This window comes from Gymnogyps californianus, chromosome 7 (assembly GCF_018139145.2).
Source record: "Gymnogyps californianus isolate 813 chromosome 7, ASM1813914v2, whole genome shotgun sequence".
NCBI lineage: Eukaryota > Metazoa > Chordata > Aves > Accipitriformes > Cathartidae > Gymnogyps > Gymnogyps californianus.
The window spans coordinates 11,950,613-11,970,137 of record NC_059477.1 but is presented as its reverse complement, the minus strand read 5'-3'; the positions used below and the strand labels follow the sequence as shown (position 1 = coordinate 11,970,137).

The window sequence follows — 19,525 nt, the reverse complement described above, 5'->3', positions numbered from 1 at the left end:
ATTCCTGTTTGGGAAGAATGTTTGTCACAGAATTAATCTCTTGGAGACGTATTGTTGTATGCTGCTGTACTATCATTGAACGCTGCAGTGCATTAACGTTTGTAGTAGGAGTCACTTTCATGATGCAACTGTGCAGATACTTGTTCTCTTGGGCTGAACAGAAGAACTTAGTGACTGATGCAGATTTACAGTTAGCATTATCTAATGCTTTATGTTCACCAGTGTATCCTTTATGTTCCCCAAATGAAGTAAAAATAGTACATTAGTTACATTCTGGAAGGTGTAAGATTGTTTTGTTAGTCCATTTGATAAGAAAGGTTTTTTTGGTTCGTGGGGTTTTTTTTTGTGGTTTTTTTTTTTTTGCAAAGTAGCTTATGTAGCAGTTGGTATGTATGTTCAAATTTGTCTAACTATTTTTCCAGTGTTTAACCAATGTTCAGGAGCAATTTATTCTTTTCAGTCATTCACAAAACAGAAGTATTCTTTGATCTTTGTAGTTTTGATGTTGTTAGAAGAGTATAACAGCAGTTTTGTCTTTTTTTAGACCTACTGTACTTCAAAAAGATAACAAGTTGATTACACCCAGAAGACTCTGCGGGGTGTTATCCCTTGCTTTGGTTAGCTGGACCACTTGCGGTGCATTTGCTGTATTCATTGTTTATCTTCAGTACTTGTTTAAGGTACTGAAAGGCTAAACATTTTGAAGTTATAACTGAATTCAAAATTTTGTATGCTTTGAATTAAACCCATGTTAAAAGCAAAAGTACAGATTACCATTTTTCATACTTAAATGTTATTATTCGCATACTTGAAATAGGTCTTTTTTGAACTTATCAGACTCTCACAATCTTGTAATCTTTAGAATTATTTTGTTCTTTTGATAATGCTTTTTCCAAAGAAATGTACAGTCCCATATGTCTACTACAATAATGCATATAATTGTGACTTTTAACTTATGGATAGGTAATGTTATAAAATCAAAGACTAATAACTCCCTTGAAGAGAAACTTTAGCAAAGGGAGGACTTGGAATGTTCTGTTGAGTACTTCTTATCTTTAAAGACTTTTCACAAATCTTCATGGAGTAAAAGGAAGGACGGTGGATATATTGTAGAATTAGGATAGTCTCACTGTATGTCTAATCTGATCCCTTGGCTAGTGCCACAAAGATTCATATTTAGTCCCTGCCATTCAGCTTCCATTGTCTTCCTTGCATCAGAGCGTCTGTCGTGGTTTAACCCCAGCCAGCAACTAAGCACCACGCAGCCGCTTCCCCCTCCCAGTGGGGTGAGGAGGAGGAAAGAGGGGGGAAAAAAAAAAAAAGTAAAACTCGTGGGTTGAGATAAGAACAGTTTAATAACTAAAGTAAAATATACTAACAATAGTAATAATGAAATATAATATAATAATAATAGTAATAAAAAGGAATATAACAAAAAAGGAGGGGGAGGAAGGGAAAAAACAAACAAACAAACACCAAAAAAAAAAAAACCACCAGTGATGCACAATGCAATTGCTCACCACCCGCTGACCGATGCCCAGTTAGTTCCCGAGCCACGATCCGCGCCGCCCGGCCAACTCCCCCCTGTTTATATACTGGGCATGACGTTCCGTGGTATGGAATATCCCTTTGGCTAGTTCAGGTCAGCTGCCCCGGCTCTGCTCCCTCCCAGCTTCTTGCACACCTGCTTGCTGGCAGAGCATGGGAAACTGAAAAGTCCTTGGCTGAAGATAAGCGCTACTTAGCAACAACTAAAACATCAGTGTGTTATCAACATCATTCTCACACTAAATCCAAAACACAGCACTGTACCAGCTACTAAGAAGAGAGTTAACTCTATCCCAGCCGAAACCAGGACAGCGTCTAACTTACCTGATTCACCCTATAGTTATATAGCTGCTAAATCAGCTACTGTACTTAGCTATTAGGGAAGCATTGGAGCATGCATCTGGGAGTAGGGGCACAAAGCAGAGCAGCTTACAGGTGGTCTGAAGTAGGTAGGTGGCAGGTGGAACATGTGTATCTCTAATTGAACTCCCTGTGACATAAGGCTACCCTGTGAAGGACGTTCCCATGCTGACATTACTCCCCCTTCTGCAGTAAATCTCTGACATGGGACTTTTCCTATGTGGCCTGTTCATGGGTTTCTGCAGAAAGTGAAGTAGAACTGAATTAGCAGGAGAGTGTGCAGATTTTCCACTCTGTATTCTGTGTCAAGCACAGTGGAAGGGGAGAAAGCAGAGCAGCATAAGTTTTCTCTCTGTGCTTGGAAATCCGTCCTTAAGAGAGCACTTTGGATGCTGCTGATACAAAAGGCAGAGGGAGTTCTTGCATTGCAGCTCCATTGGGGCCATAGAATCATCTAGCTATAAAAAGGGTCAAAAAATAATTAGCCCAAAATTTTTTTTCTTGTACACTACAGCTTTTGTGTGAAGAAACATTACTAAAAAAAGCTGAACTGTCTGTCTTACAGGTTGCCAAACTACATGTGAATGTAAGAGCAGAACAAAACATGCTTAATGGGGTAAGTCTGTTTCCTGCTTCTGTTCAAAATTGTGACCAAAAATTGTTTGGCAAACCTATGCGTTATGAATTGTTATCATCTTGCCTTGGTAGTATTAGATTGTGCTGTGATGACTGGATGGCTGTAGTTTACTTACTGTGTGCATGATGTGAAGGAAGAGCCAGGACCTGAGTAGCCTGTTCTGTCACATATGACTATTGCATTCACTGTTCAGGATCACTGCAGTGTGAACTTGTCTGAAGTTCATTTAAGAAGAAAACGTAGTCTCTGAACACATACAGAACAACAGTTTTTGTCTAAATTTTGGTATCTGATTATGCATGCCTTATCTAAAGAAATAAATTTAATTTCTAGATAATAGTCTGTACTACAGGTAAATACTTTTTTCCAGATAGGTAGTCTGTGGAGTTTAGGGGTTTTTTAATCAGGAGATGACAAATATGATTTGTTAGATGAATATGGACAGAGACTGCAGTAAATTGGGAGCTGTTTAAAAAGGAGTGAAGAAGCACTGGGTTTCATGCATTGTGAACTTTGTTTTTCCAGTTACTTTAAGGTATAGGATCCAAGATGTAAGCATGTGTGGATACAAGCATATAATAACTACCTGTTCTTTTTTGCAAACATAGTTAAAAAAGCAGTCTGCCAGAAAAAGTTGTTGATGGCTTTCTTTGGGTTTCTTTGAGCGGTTTTTGTTTGTTTAGTTTTAAATCCTCTCCTTCCGTTCTTTCATCTCCGTGTAACTTTTTCTGGTTTTGTTTCATTTGTGGTGTCCGTCCCCCCCCTTGTCATTGGAAGTTAGCATCTGCCAACTCATAGTTTATCTTTTGTTATTTATTCCTACAGCTAATGTTTTACTCCCAGTTGCATTACCTCCTGTATCTTTTTCCATGAATGATCATCTGTGATTTTCGCCCGCATGCTTTATTACTACTTTTATTCTGTTCTTCCTCCTTCCAGGAACTCCATTTCTTATCACTGCATTGGTGTCAGGGCATCTCCACTCTCCATCCTTTTCTGCCAAAGACATATGAACTATTAGTGTAAGAGAAATTTCTGGTTAAATCTAGATGCTTTAAAATTGAACTATTGAACTTTGCTTTTGATGGCTTTTTGAGAGAGAAATTGCAAATTTTCTTCTTAAATCAGAGTTGGTATGATACTGTTGTGACCGTTTTCCCTCCTCCTCCCCTAGCATGGGTTCTTACAAGCCTGTACATTTTTTTATGACTTTTGCCTTTTATTTTCAGGATTCAGACTGCTCAAAAGAAACTTCACGGAACTCCAGTATACACACAGTCAAAAACCAGAGTTCAATGGACAGCACTTCAAAAGCAACACAATCTCTTTCCAAGAGTACAACAATTGCTGAAGCCACTAACAGTCTTAAGATGCATATTACAATTCTCAATTTATTCACATGGATTGTGCTGCTCAACTTGCCATCTTTAATTTATTGGTTAAAAAATCTCAGGTAACTTCTTAAATTGCCAGTGAGGTGGAAGAAAAGAATATGAACCTTTGAAGATATTAAAAAGTGCAAATGTTTGACTCTTTACATTATTAGCTACCTTATAGTATCAAAGACTTCTGTTAATTATAATTGTTTTTTCTATGCAATCTGGTTTATGTTATGATATAAGTAGGTGCTAAGTGAATCAGTGATAAGCTGAAGGAAGTAATGATTCAGAAAGGATTTAAAGTCAGGCTGTGATGCCATATACATTTCATGTATGTTTGTTGTTATCAGCACATGCTTGTTCCCAACTTGGATTTTATTTCATAGCCTAGTTCAGAAGTAACATGCTTTTTAAACCATTTTTTGCAGGTACAATGTTAGACTTGATCCTGATCCATGTAGATCTACAGCTCTTATTCTTGTATGCATTTTAGAAATTCTCATGAATTCAAGTACTTCTGAAATGAAATCAAGGTACTGTAGCCTAATCCCCAGTTCTTGTTTTCCTGCTTCTTTCTTACTACTTCCATTTGTGTGGTAAAACTTAATTTATGCTGCACAGACATGTAATTGTTCAGCCTACATAGAGATTCATAAACTTGTATGGTTAAATCTTAAAGACTGGTTAAAATCCGTGCAAATTACCTATAGTTCAGCTAAGTGGAGAAAATCACTGGTATTTACCACATGGACTTAAATGAAGTATTTGCTATCTAAATAATCAGTTGCATAAAAACTTCTTTAACAGTGACTTTTTAATTCACAGTTCATTGAATCCTTCCAAATGTTACAGAATCCTAATACATTTAGCAATTATTGTCAGAAAGTTACAAGGAAAAGTGAATTTCAAACCATTATAGTCATGTTCTTGTAATTTCCCCTTATGGGCACGCTTGTGAAATGTAACGTGCTTTCTACCGGATTAAGAAGTTTTGAGCACTTGGTTTTGCTGACAGGTAGAGCATTTCTTGTTCAGATACAAAATTAGTGCCTCATGAAAGACAATGAATAATAACCAAAGGAGTTTATCCTCTTGACAGGTACCTGTTAACTCAAATGATGTAAACATTAAAACTTTCTTTGTTACAGAGAATTTATTTCTAAATTAATATAAGAATATTTTTAAATGACATTTTATTAGCCTTTTTGAATAATTGCATTTGCTTATGCATCAGTTGTTATTGCCCATTACACCTATGTGTTCTTTTTAAAAATGAACAAATCCTTGAAATCTATAAATTATTTTTCAAAAGAAAGTGAAATATGGTATTTCCATACCTTCTGCATGTATGGCTACAAAAATGGTAATTTTTTCTTTATATTCTTACAGTAAACTCCTGAAGATCGCAGCCAAAGTTCCACTCCCTTTGTCTGTTGCAATGTTGGCCTTTGGACGAATGCATTTATACAAAGTACCACACTTTGTAACCTTTTCTCTTCTTCTACATGTGCTGTGTTGTATTGTGTAACATTCGTTATACATAGGAAGAACAGTGTAGCCTAGAAACTTAACACTGGAGATGGGGCAAATTACAACAAAGAAATGCCTAAATTAATATCATCAGTAGTTTACATTATGTGGGAAAGAGAACAGAACTATGAATACTTATGAAAAGTTCGTGGTTCTGTTCATGTTGCTTAGAAAGCTTTTCATGGTGTTTATTTCCTGACTTTGAAAATTAAGTGAATTAACTATGTGTATGTGTAAGCACATAAATCATATTAGTGTAACATCTCAATACTCTGACTTGTAGACACTTTGCTATTTCACTATACTTTGTTGAAACAGACTTTTTTTACTCACTGTGCCATACAGTGCATATGTTCTGAACTTGCAACTCTTGCAGGTCTAAATTATGCTGGTTAAAACTCAATACATTTCAAGCACACTGTGACTATCACAAAAACTACACAGCCAAGTATACTTTTAATCATTTTATGCTACATTTAAAAGCTGCCACAGTTGTGTTTCGACAAACTAGAATGTACTGCTTATATAGAACTGTTATTTCTATCAAATCATTTGTTCAGTCAGTGCGAGTTGAACATTTGTGAGATTATTGAAAGTCTTATACACTTTACTTTTTGTGAGAGTGAGAAAACAACAATATTCTGTGTAGCTTTCTATTCAGGAAGGATACCAGCAGATTCATAAACAATTTGCTGTAATGTTGTTTTAAAACATTGCCAATTTTCTCTGGAATTTTGTCAGTTCTGAGTTACTCCTTGGACCTTGTCCATATGTAGAAGCTAGCAAACGTTGAGGTATGGTGTGAGTTTACAGTGCAGTTGCTGTACCGCACTGTTTCCAAGTAGACAAGGCAGGGTTTTTTCCTATTGTAAATGGAGAACCAATTGTTTCATAATAAATGTCCATACATGAAATTAATATGGAATAGTTACAACACTGTAAATTCATGTCCTGCCATACAGTGCTAATTTCCTCAGGTGGACAAGCTCTTAGTGATAGTGGGAAATACTGACCATAATTATTAGCTCTGTATAAAGTATTATCTTAGTGCCTAGATGCTACAGTGACTGCCATTTATAATAAAGCCTAAAATAGCTATGTGTAAGGAATTCTGTCCCCTGGGTATGTGTTTTGCCAACAGAAGAAATCTCAGTAGCCATTAGGTTAAAATGATGTATTGATTCTGTGTAGTGATGAGCCTACTACTTGCTTCTGTGTTAGCTGTCTCCACTCTGTCCAAGATACCCGTTATCTTCATATGGAAATACTAGACCAGCTCAATCATCTTATACGAATAATAGGAGGAAATCTGCTACGCCACAGTCAATCAAGTATATTCTTGATATAGTAGTTCAGACAGCCTGACCCATTAATTTTATTGTATCTCGTTAATCTTGCCTAAAGTGCCTCAGTTAGTTCTAGGGTGTAGTTAGGGTCAATTCATTTGCGCTGGCTGGAAAGACTTAATTCACCCAGTGACTTTCCAAAATGAAGGACAAATGTGAAGTAGGCACCTGTTTTGTCCGCTTATATACAAGTCAGCAGTTCAAGCTGTCAGTAAGTCATTAAAACTGCTTTATCTGACTAAGATTATTGTAGTTAACCAAACCACTGTCACTGTTATCAGTAATCTATGTGCTGGTATTCTAGTCTTAATCTTTTTTAAAAAAGGTTAGATTATACATAGTGTTTGTTAATCAGAAAAGTTATTTGAATAGATTATATCTTGATACTTTCTAACCAAATGTATGCTACAGTATATGTATATAAGATAATTTGTGTGTGTAAATATACTTGTAGCTAAATCCACCAGTTGGTTTAACCTAAAAATTGCTCTTCGGACATAGCAGAATAGAGTAGTTTTTTCCGCTTTCAGATGGCTGTGAATTGAAGATGGTGGCAGAACTGCATTGGGGCTGGTAAAAGGCCATCTGAAATGTGCAGGATCTGATTTCTGTGGAAGATAATTTTCCTTGGCCTTCATGGTCCTTTTGGCTTACTACTGTATTTTACTTCTGATTTTGTTTTGCCATCTTAACGGGCTCGTTATGCACGAATCCATTTGTTGGAGACGTTGGTGGAAGAAAATGATAATCAGAATAAGGAGAGTAAACAGTCTCTGCATGTAGTAGCTTTGATAGCTTCCAAAATCTGCCACAATGTGAAACGTCTGAATTACAGCAGCATAGAATAACACCAATTTTTTCACTTAATTATATCTTTAAAACTGGCAATTTTGTTGATAATTGTTATCACTCTTCATGAAATGGGTTACAGAATCTTGCATAGATTCCTACCTGATTTTCAAGTTGGTGGTAGGAATAGATATAATCCTGAGTATGAGATCCCAGATGACAGAATTTATCACATCTCCCTCAATGCTCCTTTTTTCCAGAGATGATTTATCTTCACTGGGAGAAGGAGGGGAAGTCTTACTGCTACTTTGGATATATATGCATTCTAGGTCATTTGCTAGATGAAAACTGTTCTCAGAGATGTGCGTCTGGATTTTGTGGTGATTGTGGACTGCGTAACTTCAGCTGTTTGAGTGATTAGGTGTCTAACCCCAACTAGATTTTTCTATATAATCAGTGGAGGGGGATAGGATTAGAACAAGTCCAGAGAACAATTCATCCCGTTCTAAGAGGATGAATGATCCTACTTGCCATTCTCAAAAAAGGACAAGATTTTATAACAGTCTGAAATTGTTTTTCAGGTAAAATACAATGATTGATTGATGGTTACTTTTGGAGGAGAGGCTTCTGTTATGCGAATTTCTAGTTCTGCCACTGTTCACAATTATAATCTCAGCAGAAATGTAGGCTAACCCACTATAAAGACTTCTAATTGTGTGTATGAGGAAGTGTAAATATTACTGAAATATCCTTTATTATGAGTAGGCTACATTTATGAAACAGCTTTTGGCAAATATATTGTAATGTCTCTTAGTACCTTTAACTAAATTAAAATTCCAGTTTATTCTTCAAATTTTAGATTATCTAGACTGTGTGGGAGACGATCAAGACACAAATTAACTTGTAATGGATTAGACCTCTGCTCTATAAGGGAGGATTTCTATTAACATGCAGACCCAAATTCTGTTGTTCTCTCCTTTTCCAGAAGTTGAGGTATTAATTTTGCAAAACCACTGTTCTTCATCCATGTGGGTGTTCACCACATTTAGATGGAGATTATGCCACATAATCAAGCATTTAGGTTGAGATTAAGCCACCATTTTTTGGCTTGTACCTCAGGATGCATTCAAAATAAGAATTATTTGTGTGGCTCTTTTCTAATATTTTTTTATAAACTATCAGAAACGGAATAAAAAAACAGGGTAAGAACCTGGAGTACCAAATGTCACTAATTTTAGGTACAGCATATATGTACAGCAGAATCTTTCTTTGGCAGGGGGAGATTTAATGAGAAGCTCTTAGTGGCATCTCCATACCCTGATGTTCTTGAAGTCTATAATCTTTTTCTGGTTGATATGATCAAACATGTGTTCCTCATAGTCTTGTCATGCTGCAATCGTAGTAGCTACACCCACCTGTAGCTAACGGTTCATAAAAGGTCTATATTTGTCTGGTAAGAAGAAACTGATACCTCTTAACTGAAATTACCAAATGTACCTTGAAACTGAATGAATGTTGTCCAAAGGTGGTATTTTCAGTTTTGATTTATAAGTTGGTTGTGGTATGTCACGTTTCAGCATCCTGTTAAAAGGGGGATTGTTTTGGGGGCTTTGGTTGGGGTTTTTTTGTTTTGTTTCCAAAAAAATTGCAGTAACTGGAATTTTTTAATATTATTTCTAATATTGAGAGTTCCGCTCTGATTTTGGTTTTGAGTGAGCTGATACATGTAGCAATTCATTCCAAAATATAAATTTGCGAAGTTTTAAAACAAACAAACAAACAACACAACAAAACCCTAAACAGTGTAGTAGTAATATGTTGCAGGAGACATAGAGACTGCCTGTATGTCTAAGTGAGCTTTTCAACTATAACCTATTGGGCTACCTTTAAAGTCAGCGTTTTAAAAAAATAAAGTAAAATGTGTTGATACTTAAAAAAACCAAAAAGCATTGTTGCATACGTCAGTATTTGATACGAAGTCTAATTTTCCATGTGCTTGCCAGTAACAAGGTTATGAACTTGTTACTTGACTTTTTTCTGAAATCTGATACATCTGCTTCTAAGCTTTGACAGGACAGAATAAAGTCGATTTATGTGCCTGTGAATAAATGTAAACATTTGAGAAGCTTTCATTTGATCAAGTTTATTTCAATACAGTCATGAGTGTGTTTAGACTTTTGTCTTATACTGAGAAAAAACCAGCCATTTACAGACCTTCAATACTCTTGAGTTACTGAAAATGTTTTTGGAAGCGGTTATAGTGTCTGTACAATAATTGTGCTGCTGTTTTAAGTCACTAAGCTGCTAGAAAATTGTTAGCTGTAAAACAGACTAAATTCTTAATGCTTATTTTCCATTTCATGATGAATGTTAGTCACTTAATTTACAGCTTTGACTTTTTACATCTCTCTTTCTGGGAGATAATCAAGCTAGCTTTCATAAGCACTTCGCACCGTACTGTAAAAGGTTTTAAAACTTTCATCACCGTTCCTTTAGGGGAGACATACTTTTGTCACCAAAGCTACATGCTGCTCTTGTATACCTCTGGAAATGTGTGCCAATGAATGACAATTGAAAACAGATTCATTTTTGTGTTAAAGTGAAATAGTTTTTCTACCTTTTTTTAGAGCCAGAACTTTAAGCTAGTATTCATAATTGAATCCTTAAAATCTCTAAAAGTTTATTTGACAACATTTTACAAATATTGTATTTTCTGATGTATATTCTTATTTATGGAAGAATGTATTCAAAGCATTTAATCAGCTCATTTATCTTAAAGCTTAAATAAAATCTATAAATTTCATCTTGTTAATAAACATTACTGCTTTTACAAACAAATTTTAAGCCTTTAAGGAGAAAATTCTATAGCTTTTACTTAAGCAAATCTGCCCAGCACCTCCATTTTTCAGGTATCTAAGCACATAACTGCCTCAAATGTGTGCTTATCGCCTTGTAGCATGAAAACATGAGTCAAAGCTGTGATGTTTTGACTTTAATTTCGCTTAAGATTTAGGGTCTCATTCTGCATTCTTAAATGCAGACAGATTTTGCTACTCATGCTGTCATAAACAAATCTTGTAAGCATGGCCTCTACAGTTATTGGCAGGTTGCAGTCTAGATTCTGTAGGAATGTGTGTGGTATCAGAGCTAATTTTGTGTCTGTAAGAGTCAGGAATGGCACACACAAACTTGTTATTTTGCAGCACATCATTCCAGTTCCTCCTTCCGCACACAGTTATCCTTGGTTTGCAGTATCCTCCTGCTGTAGTACAAAACATAATGTTCACAGTAATAGTAGGCACCATGACTGACCTAGTGAAGATACACAGCAGCTGTCCTGTAGACTGTTGTTCTATTGAAGTTTTGCATGTTTGTTGAAATACCAGCAAAGACACTTTTTCCCTCCAATTTAAATAATTTCAGGGTATATATATATTAAGTATCAAATGTGCAAGTGTGTTGGTGTTTAGTTTTATAAAATGCTAAGTGCACTATTTTAGGATCAATTCAGGCTTCAGTATTTTCCACTTACGTCACTTTGAGTGTGAAAACAGTGAGACTGCAGCACCTGACAACTGAAATATTTTACAGAAGTCTACAAGTAGTAGACGTGACACATATAATTAGAGTGCCAGACCAAAATTGAAATGTGAAATTCCTCACTGTGACTTTAAACTTGTAGCTTTCTAGAGCAAAAAAAATACTGTGCCTTAAACCAGTAAATGAATACACTCTAACTGTAGCCTGTGGATTTCTGTAGCCTTATATTTGATTTTTGAAGTTGACTCAAAATATTTGTGTGGATCATACTGAAACTTGATTTGGGGAAAATACTTTAAAAAATTATTTTGACCCCCTTTTACTACACTTACAGAAATGAAGATTTATGACAAGTACAGTATATTTTGGGTTTGGAATCACACCAACCAAAGTCAGAAAGCTTTAGCTGACCTTAATTTCTCAAGTCTTTCTGTTGTGACAAAAAGAAAAATAAGGAAGGAAAACTAGTCTCAGATATCTGTCTTAACTTCAAAGTGTGTGTTAAATTCCTTTTAAAAATTTTGTTCTTTACTTTCTTCAAGATAAACATCCTCTAGTTGCAGTTTAAGCAAAATATTGTATTTAAGCCATCGATATCTATGCCAGTGCGAGAAGAAAACTAGATGGGGGTGGGGTTGGTTGTGTTAAAGCTCCAGAATTGAATAATGAATTTCACTTTTTAGGAAAAATATTCATATATAAAACCCTGAAGGGTTTTGGGGAAAAAGAAAAAAGGTTTATATATTCTGTTCTTCTCAATTCATTGAAGAAAACCAGAAATAGACAGGATCTTAAAATCTTGTTTTGATATAGTAGAAGGATTTCTTATCTATATTTTTTAATATGAAGAGCTCAGGAAAAGCCACCACTGGCTTTCCGTATGTGTCTACAGGATTCTTTGTATGTTTTGAACAAAACCCCTCAAATTCTGACTTCCCTTCCGCCCCCCCCCAGTATTAGTACTGTGTAACACTGAATATTGAATAAAGATGCCATCTCAAAGCTTATCATTGGACTGTGGATATTTAGATATGCACACAAAATGACTGCATGTCAGCTGATCACAGTAATTGTTTGAAGCAATACAAATCAAAGTTATTCACCTTATTGAGAACTAACTTGAATGTGGCTGCCACAATGCTGCTGATGCTGTGGCACAACAGATAACATGCAATTTTTGTGTCTTCCCTGCTAATTCCTTCTGTATGTTAGTTTAGGACTTTTAAAACACTCGTTCCGGTCACCTAACTTTCTCTTCTTTCTTTTGTGATGATGTTGTTTCAGTAATCCTAGCCATTGTTGATTTCCTAGCTACAGGAATATTCTAGTATTAAAATCCTTGAGAGGGCAGAACTACCTTTAAGGCATTTATAATACGATGATTAGTCTAGAAAAACTGTGTAACCTAGGCCTAGTAACTTGATTCCCTAGTTACCTTTTAATTGTTTTTCCAAGCACAAAGACAGAATAATGTGGGCCAAAATACCTGTTTTGGGTAATTGGGGGGACGGGACTGTTGTTTGTTGGGTTTTAAGAGGACTTAAAACTTTGAAGAACACGTATGTAATTTTTGAAAAATCTATCGCTTCACAACCAACCTGTCTTACATGTTTTCCTCTGTTTTCAGTTCTTATATAGCTACTGTAAATCTGGTGTTGTAGGTGCAGCTAACTCTTAACAGTTACAGGTTTCTAGAGATGTTGACAGGGTCTTATCTATAAACGTTTGAATAATACTATAGTAAATTATTGTGCTTATTAAAGTGTTTATAACTGAATTCTCAGATACAGATCATGCAATGCGTGATAAGCTTTGGCAAAGTCCTTGTCTTGTGAGATGTTGAGAAAACCTTGGAGAATAGGTATCTTCAGCTAATGTTGAAGTCGCTGAAAGCTGAAATCTCAGAATCTTTAAAAACTGTGCTTTTAGATACTTTTTTGTTGAAGTTGAGGGCAACTTGAGTGGGAGCTACTCTGGGATGTTCGTATTTTGTTTGATGGTTTCCCTGTCTGCAGTGTATGCTTCACATTATTTTTCTTTGTCTTTTTTTTACCTAAGCGTGTGTGACTTAGAGTACACTGTATAGCATATGCTCTGCTAAATAAACACTTCTGTATATTTTTGTATGGTGTTCTAACATGGTTGCATTAGTACAAATGGTTGTAATTCACAAAAAGTGCCACTTACCGGTCATACTCTGTAGAGTGTTGTGAATGTTACCTGTACTTCTGTTGTACAAACACGCTAATGAGTGTTGTGATGAACGTTTGCCTTTAGTCTTTGCTCAGGTACTTATGTGGAGCAGTTTGGTGCTTTTCCTTCTAACTTGTAACCTTCTAACTTGTAATACTTGGGATTCTAAGCAGAAAATAAAAATAGTGAACAAAAGCATTGTGGTTAGAGCAGTACTTTAAGTAACAGACACTTTTTTCACCTCTCAAGTAGAAGGCAATAAAGATCATACCTGATGAAGCTTGTCTCAATATCTTAACTCATGCACCTTAGGCTGTATACCTGCTTTGCTATCATGAATGGGAAATGCAATAAAATGGAAAATGTTTGGTGAATAATATAGTTTCTATAGAGCATCGTACGTATAAAACTTGTTCTCAGCTAAACTAATCTGTTCTAAATTTGCCTTTTGTTCTAGAACAAGATTTTTACCTTCTTGAAGTAACTTGCATGAAACTGAACAAGCAATGCTATGAGCATTTTCAGCTTCAGTGCAATTTAATTCAAACATACATGAATATTACTTACTGTGGCATAAGGGCTATATAATTAGTATAGCCACTGTCAAAAGATTCGATTTACTGAAGATGCGTGTCTATATACATAATTTGTCAAGAAAACCTAGTGCTTAAATTTGGCTGCATTAAAAAGGCAGCACACTGACATCTGGCTTGGAAAGCATTTGTTAAACTAGCTCCTGTTCTCAAAGGAGGATGTAATTTTGTCCAATCAGTGTAACTGTACTAATAGTATTTTAATATGAACGTGTTCCATTTACATTTGACTTTCACTGAAGGAAAGAACTATAATGAAATTATCTTTAACAAAAAAAACAAAACAAAACAAAACCCAAACAAAAAACCACACACCAAAAAACCCACATTAAAATGAGCACTAAGTCTAAACAGACTTTTAGCTCAAACAGTTTCTCAAACACTTTTAGTTCAGGAAGCAACAATACAAGTTTGTTGGGATTTTTTTTTTTAAGACAGCTCACAGAAAAAATATACTAATTGAATCTCTTGCATATCTGCATACTTCATCAGTCAACAAAACTGCCTAAATTCCTACAGTAATAAAACTTGTTTCAAATTTACAGCTGACTTTGGTATGTTTTACTAGCTGAATATACTGCATATCCCCCAGTTTTTTCTTTCTAAATAAATCAAATGAATAAAAGAATTGGGGGGGGGGGAAGGATGGAAGAAAACCGCCTGCTGTTCTGACCCCCCCCCCCTTTTTTTTTTTTAAGCTAAATAAGGAACTAAAATCTAATCCCAAACTGTAAATCAAGTTTCCCTTTCCTGTCATTTCCTCTAGAGGAACATATTTCTACTTCTGGTTGATTTACAAGGTAAATTATGCACAAAATTAAACTAGAAATTAAGTATCTACCTAGAAAATCAACAAAGAATGTTCCCTTACATTGGGGCCTGCCTTTTTACAAGTTCTTCTGTTGCTACTGCTCGTCTGGTTCTTGATGAGTCTACTATCTGGAAGTTGTCTATTATGAAAAGTAATTGATGGGTTTTGATGGATTTTTTTTTTTTTGTGTGTGTGTGAAATTTTTTTTTATTCCAAGTCTATATAATAGTATATGAGCTGGATAAGTTGACTTGTATTTTTATATGTTACTGCAGTCATGAAATTAACACTGCTAGGATTTTGTTTACTGTGTTGCTGATGATGTTTGGATGTCCACAACTTTGCCTGCCTGGAAGGGTGGTGTTAGGTTTTTGTTTTGCTTTCAAAATTTAAACCAAAGAAAGATGTAAAGCTTCTAGTCAGAAATAAACATCTGTAATCTGGAGTAAGATAATGGCCAAAAATCCTGAGGTTTAACATGTCTATTTAGAGATATGTTTTATGTGATACTAACTAAAATATCATCTAAATAGTAGAAAGAATAGTATAATGAAATTATAAGCAAAAAATTTGAGCAGCTTTGAGATGGGGAATGCTATGAAATAAGGCCAAGGTAAATTAGCATAGTCCTCCTTGCAGTCTTTGTCTTAGTTTCTAGTCTGACAGGAGGATATTGGCTGCCAATAAAATCAGGGGAGGAAAGCGACACTTCCATTAAAATGTTATGATTTTGGATCTTGAAACAGATGTTACTTTTCTCTCTCTCTCCAGCATCCAGAAAATAATCCATAGCTCATCTTGGTTGAAGACCATTCAACCAGCTGTAATTATCTGTTAGTCACCATTCTAGAGATATGGCTAATTACTTTTAATTAAAAGTAATATTTGATACAGCTCTTCTATCTGTGCTGGGAATTGTTTTAAACTTATTATATGCTTACCACCAATTTTCTGCAATACAGCTTAGGGAGGAGGAATTTGCACTGCACTGGTCGATAGCAACAGGTCTTAAGAGTATTAAGGATGAAATTCTCAAGAGTCTTTATGTCATGGATGGAAATGGAATCATTACTGTATTTTTGAACTCCTGCTAACGTCATTGGCACCCACCTACAGCCCACTAGAAATATAAGTGCAGAGATCAGTTTGTTCACAGATTACAAGGAGACTAACCAAGAAGGGGCAAGCCAGAGCCAAATTCACTGGTAAGCTTTATTTTAAAGAACATGAAAGGGAGATTTTTCTTTTTTTTTTTTCTTCCCTTGAATTAAGTTGTGAAATGGGTCTCTAGTATATTATACCAGGCTGTATTATTATTGCACTTATTAATATATGTAGTACACTTTCATATCATGCAATTTTAAGAACTGAGCTATCTGGATCTCAAGCCGTATTTTTTGCATTCTCCTTGAGGCACACGAAGATCTGATGCTGTAACTAATCAGCCAATGAAAATGGCTGTATGTAATAACAAATGTAAATATTTTGTGTTAAATGTCATACTAGTCCCTCTCAAAAAGAGAATCCAGTGTCTAGAAATAGCTTTGGTATGGGAAACACTTCTTTAGAATAATTTGTTCTTCCTAGAACATTAGTACTAGGAAAACAAAACAAAGTTGATAGCACACAGATGTAATCTGCAGTAGGCAGATCTTCCTTGCCATGGATAAATTATTTTCAGCACTCCACTGGATTGTCATGCTTGCTCTATTTGTCACCAGTGACAGCTCTGTAGGACTTAAGGAGTCTGGCTCATTGTCCTTCTTACAGATAGTCTGTTCATCTCTTCAACATGTGGAAAGTGGTGCTCCTGGGTCTATATACGGTGTTGGCTGTGAGAGGATTGGCAAAGGGTGCTCCTTTCCAACCAGAAGAAAAATGGAAACCTCTGGACAACCCTAGAAACAGAGACCTGGTAAGGAAATGCTGCAAGAACGATAGCCTAAGTTTTGTGTGGGTTTTTTGTTTTCCATCATGAGAATTTTTATCTTCTAAATTTAAAGGTAAGGGGGGCCCATTAAATGTAGTGTTAGTAATGGTGCACTTTGTATAGTCAATAACCACAACTGGATGAGCATTCTTCAGTCAAGATGTACCCCTTAACTGAAGAGACATTCTTGGTGTGCAGTAGTGCATAATATCTCCATCCAGCAGCTTTAGTTTTTAAAAATGTATTTTGATTATACAACCACTTGTTTTATGAAACGAGGAATGATTATTATGTTTCTCTCAAATGTGTACTCTGTTGATTGCATGTTGTTTCATCTTCTGGAAGTACAAATAAGTTTGCATCTGACACATTGTCGTGAATAGTGGCTAAAGATCTGAAAGTTAATTACAGCTAAGAAAATAGCATTAAGAGAACATTTGCAAGATCTTATAAGAATTTGTGAAGGAAAAAAAATCGGTTTCCCACTATTTTTCCTCACTGTTTTAAGAATCATTAATTTCTACTTCTAAGCGATCTAAGGGTCCAGTTCAAATCAATTGCCCATTGTCACTAACTCTTGGAGAACATTTCTCTTAGAGAAACGTGTAACAGAACTGTACTGTTTGCTCTCAGCAAGGGTTTTGCTGTGCCTCTTTTATGAGGGATACAGTTGGAATCCTCTGTGGTTCAGCAGGGAGCATAGATGATCAGTAAACAGTTGGTGGTCTTTTCGACACCACGCAAGGTGTACAAGCCGTGGATGGAGTGGACACGTCTGAATTATATTGCCTGTATTGTACCACTTTATAATCAAAGTAGAGGATTTCATCCCACATAGGAACAAATATTACATCTACTTTGTGTCACTAGAAAGAATTAATCTCCATTGGGCATGCTCTCTCTGTTTTCACATATGAAATATGTTCAGTTTTTCAGAACGCTCCAGGCTTATTTTTCGGGCAGGGGTCTTGATCTCAGAAAGTTCCCAGCTACTTTCACTATGAACAATGAAGGACCAAGGCCTGTCATGTTCTACTCAGATCCTATTGCTTCTGCATTTGCAGATTATGAAGAAAGGAAAAATTCTTTTCCAAATTATTTCAAAGGCTGAAAGATGCTGCTGACCAAGGTAAAAGAGGATGCCTTTTCCTCTAATGTTGTTACATGTAACCAAGTGAATGATTTGGATTCAAGTGATTCTCATTTCTGTCTGCAGTATAAAAACAACTTCTTTTTCAGAGAAAATTAAAAATGTAGCACCTTAGCTCTTGCCTGAAGTTGGTTTAAAACTGTTGAGGTAGAGATTTATGAGGTATTTACTACTTTGGTAAAATAACACATGGTGCTTGTGCAGACCTAGAGAGACCACACTTTTTTTTTTTCCTTCTTCCTTTTTTTCATGTGGAGAAGAATTCTGAAGAAGTACAGATAATAGAGCATGCAGGTTTTATTTAAGTAATTGATATCAGTAAAATTATAAATTGAGACTAATAGTTTACAGTGATATATGTATATTAAGAAAGTTAATTTAGACATAAGATATTGCACTAACAAAGCATAAATTATCTTTTACGTCTTTGTCCATTCATGCTGCTTTCCTTATTTCTACCACTAAAATTGAAGATTGAATAAAAGGATTGCCAACTTATTCACATCTCTCCATAAATATGAAATAAAATTGAAGTGGGTCAAGCTTGCATTATTAATAAATCCAGCCACATTTTATAGCAGCTGGATAATTCATTCTCAGCTATTTTATCTATGCATAACTATACTCTGTAACAAATAAATCCTTTCATACCTCATTTTGAGAGTCAGTGAATACTGGCGGTTCTGAGGAAATGTAAGTAATTGTTTTCTCCCGTTTTACAAATAGGTGAAGACTTCAGTAAGTTTTGAATTAAGCATTTTGGTGATTTATCTAGTATCTTAAAGAGATTTGTTTGTAATCAATATTCAGCTTAGGATTTTTAGCTCTGTTCTGCTCTCTGCCTGCTTTGTAACCAAAGCACAGCTCCGCTGTTCTTATTACAAGGAATCATAACAAAGACTGCACTCAAATTTTAATACGAAGTTCTTTTTGCCAAGTTTTTGTCAGGGAAAAAAAAATTACAACACACAATGAGTATTGTGCATGATAAGTAAATGAAAAGGGACTTTAGAAGGGATGCTGTAGCTCTACGATAAGTTACAGTAGCAGTGAGAAAATAACTGGTGGAAGTAATGTGTCCTACATAATTCAGGATGATCACAGTAGTTCTCTTCCACGTTCAGAACTGTTTTCTGGAAGTAGAGGTCTGCTGCACTCATTTGGGGCATTTCAGCCAGTGTTACCAGGTCTTGGTTTGGATCATACCCTGGTTGCATACAAATATTTCTGTATTTGTCTCACATCCTTTTTTTTGTCTTTTTCAGGCATTAACTTTTGAACTTCATGCGAAGTGGTAACCTTCACAGCAAAATATTACTGCTTTGACTTCGTAACAGTTACCTGACAATTTAAAATTTTCCTCGCTATCACAGTTTTCGCCTATGGAATATCATATCATGCTGTAATTAGCACATTTGCTGTCTATTGACAAACGCGTTATGTTTGGCTACTGCAGTTTGCCTAGCAGAATTGTGTTTGTTTGAGCGTGAATAAATGAGGAGTGCAACAGAGTGCTTTTAACTACCGCTAAGTGTCTTTGTTCGACATTGGTAAATATGCTACCTTTCAATTTATTAGAACTAGACGTCATAAAGTGTCTTGCAGCAATTTTTCAGAGACTTTTTTATCAGAAGTCTTCTAGTTTCTTGGGAGACTGAAGCAAATGGGGAAATACCCGCCCTGGCTGAGACACCTGCCCCAGGGGCCCGATGGCTGCTT

The 19,525-nt window shown here is 35.7% G+C and overlaps 2 protein-coding genes across 3 annotated transcripts in view; both read left to right on the top strand.

The window, feature by feature from the left end:
* PGAP1 (post-GPI attachment to proteins inositol deacylase 1) overlaps positions 1 to 5,578 on the top strand; it is a 33,274-nt gene extending 27,696 nt beyond the window's left edge. The window contains exons 23-27 of the mRNA XM_050900453.1: positions 545 to 680; positions 2,474 to 2,524; positions 3,775 to 3,998; positions 4,353 to 4,457; positions 5,314 to 5,578. Coding sequence (XP_050756410.1) covers positions 545 to 680; positions 2,474 to 2,524; positions 3,775 to 3,998; positions 4,353 to 4,457; positions 5,314 to 5,452 — 655 coding nt within the window. The 3' untranslated portion in view covers positions 5,453 to 5,578. The remainder of the gene's footprint in view (positions 1 to 544; positions 681 to 2,473; positions 2,525 to 3,774; positions 3,999 to 4,352; positions 4,458 to 5,313) is intronic.
* C7H2orf66 (chromosome 7 C2orf66 homolog) lies at positions 5,338 to 19,312 on the top strand. 2 transcript variants are annotated; one of them, XM_050900456.1, is made up of 4 exons: positions 5,338 to 5,395; positions 16,497 to 16,641; positions 17,585 to 17,785; positions 19,072 to 19,312. In XM_050900456.1, the coding sequence occupies exons 2-3, from the start codon at positions 16,519 to 16,521 to the stop codon at positions 17,765 to 17,767; spliced, it is 306 nt and encodes a 101-aa protein (XP_050756413.1). In that variant the 5' UTR covers positions 5,338 to 5,395; positions 16,497 to 16,518; the 3' UTR covers positions 17,768 to 17,785; positions 19,072 to 19,312. The 2 variants fall into 2 exon arrangements, with proteins under 2 accessions (XP_050756413.1, XP_050756414.1); XM_050900457.1 differs by lacking the exon at positions 5,338 to 5,395 and adding an exon at positions 15,519 to 15,931.
* The last annotated feature ends 213 nt before the right edge of the window (positions 19,313 to 19,525 follow it).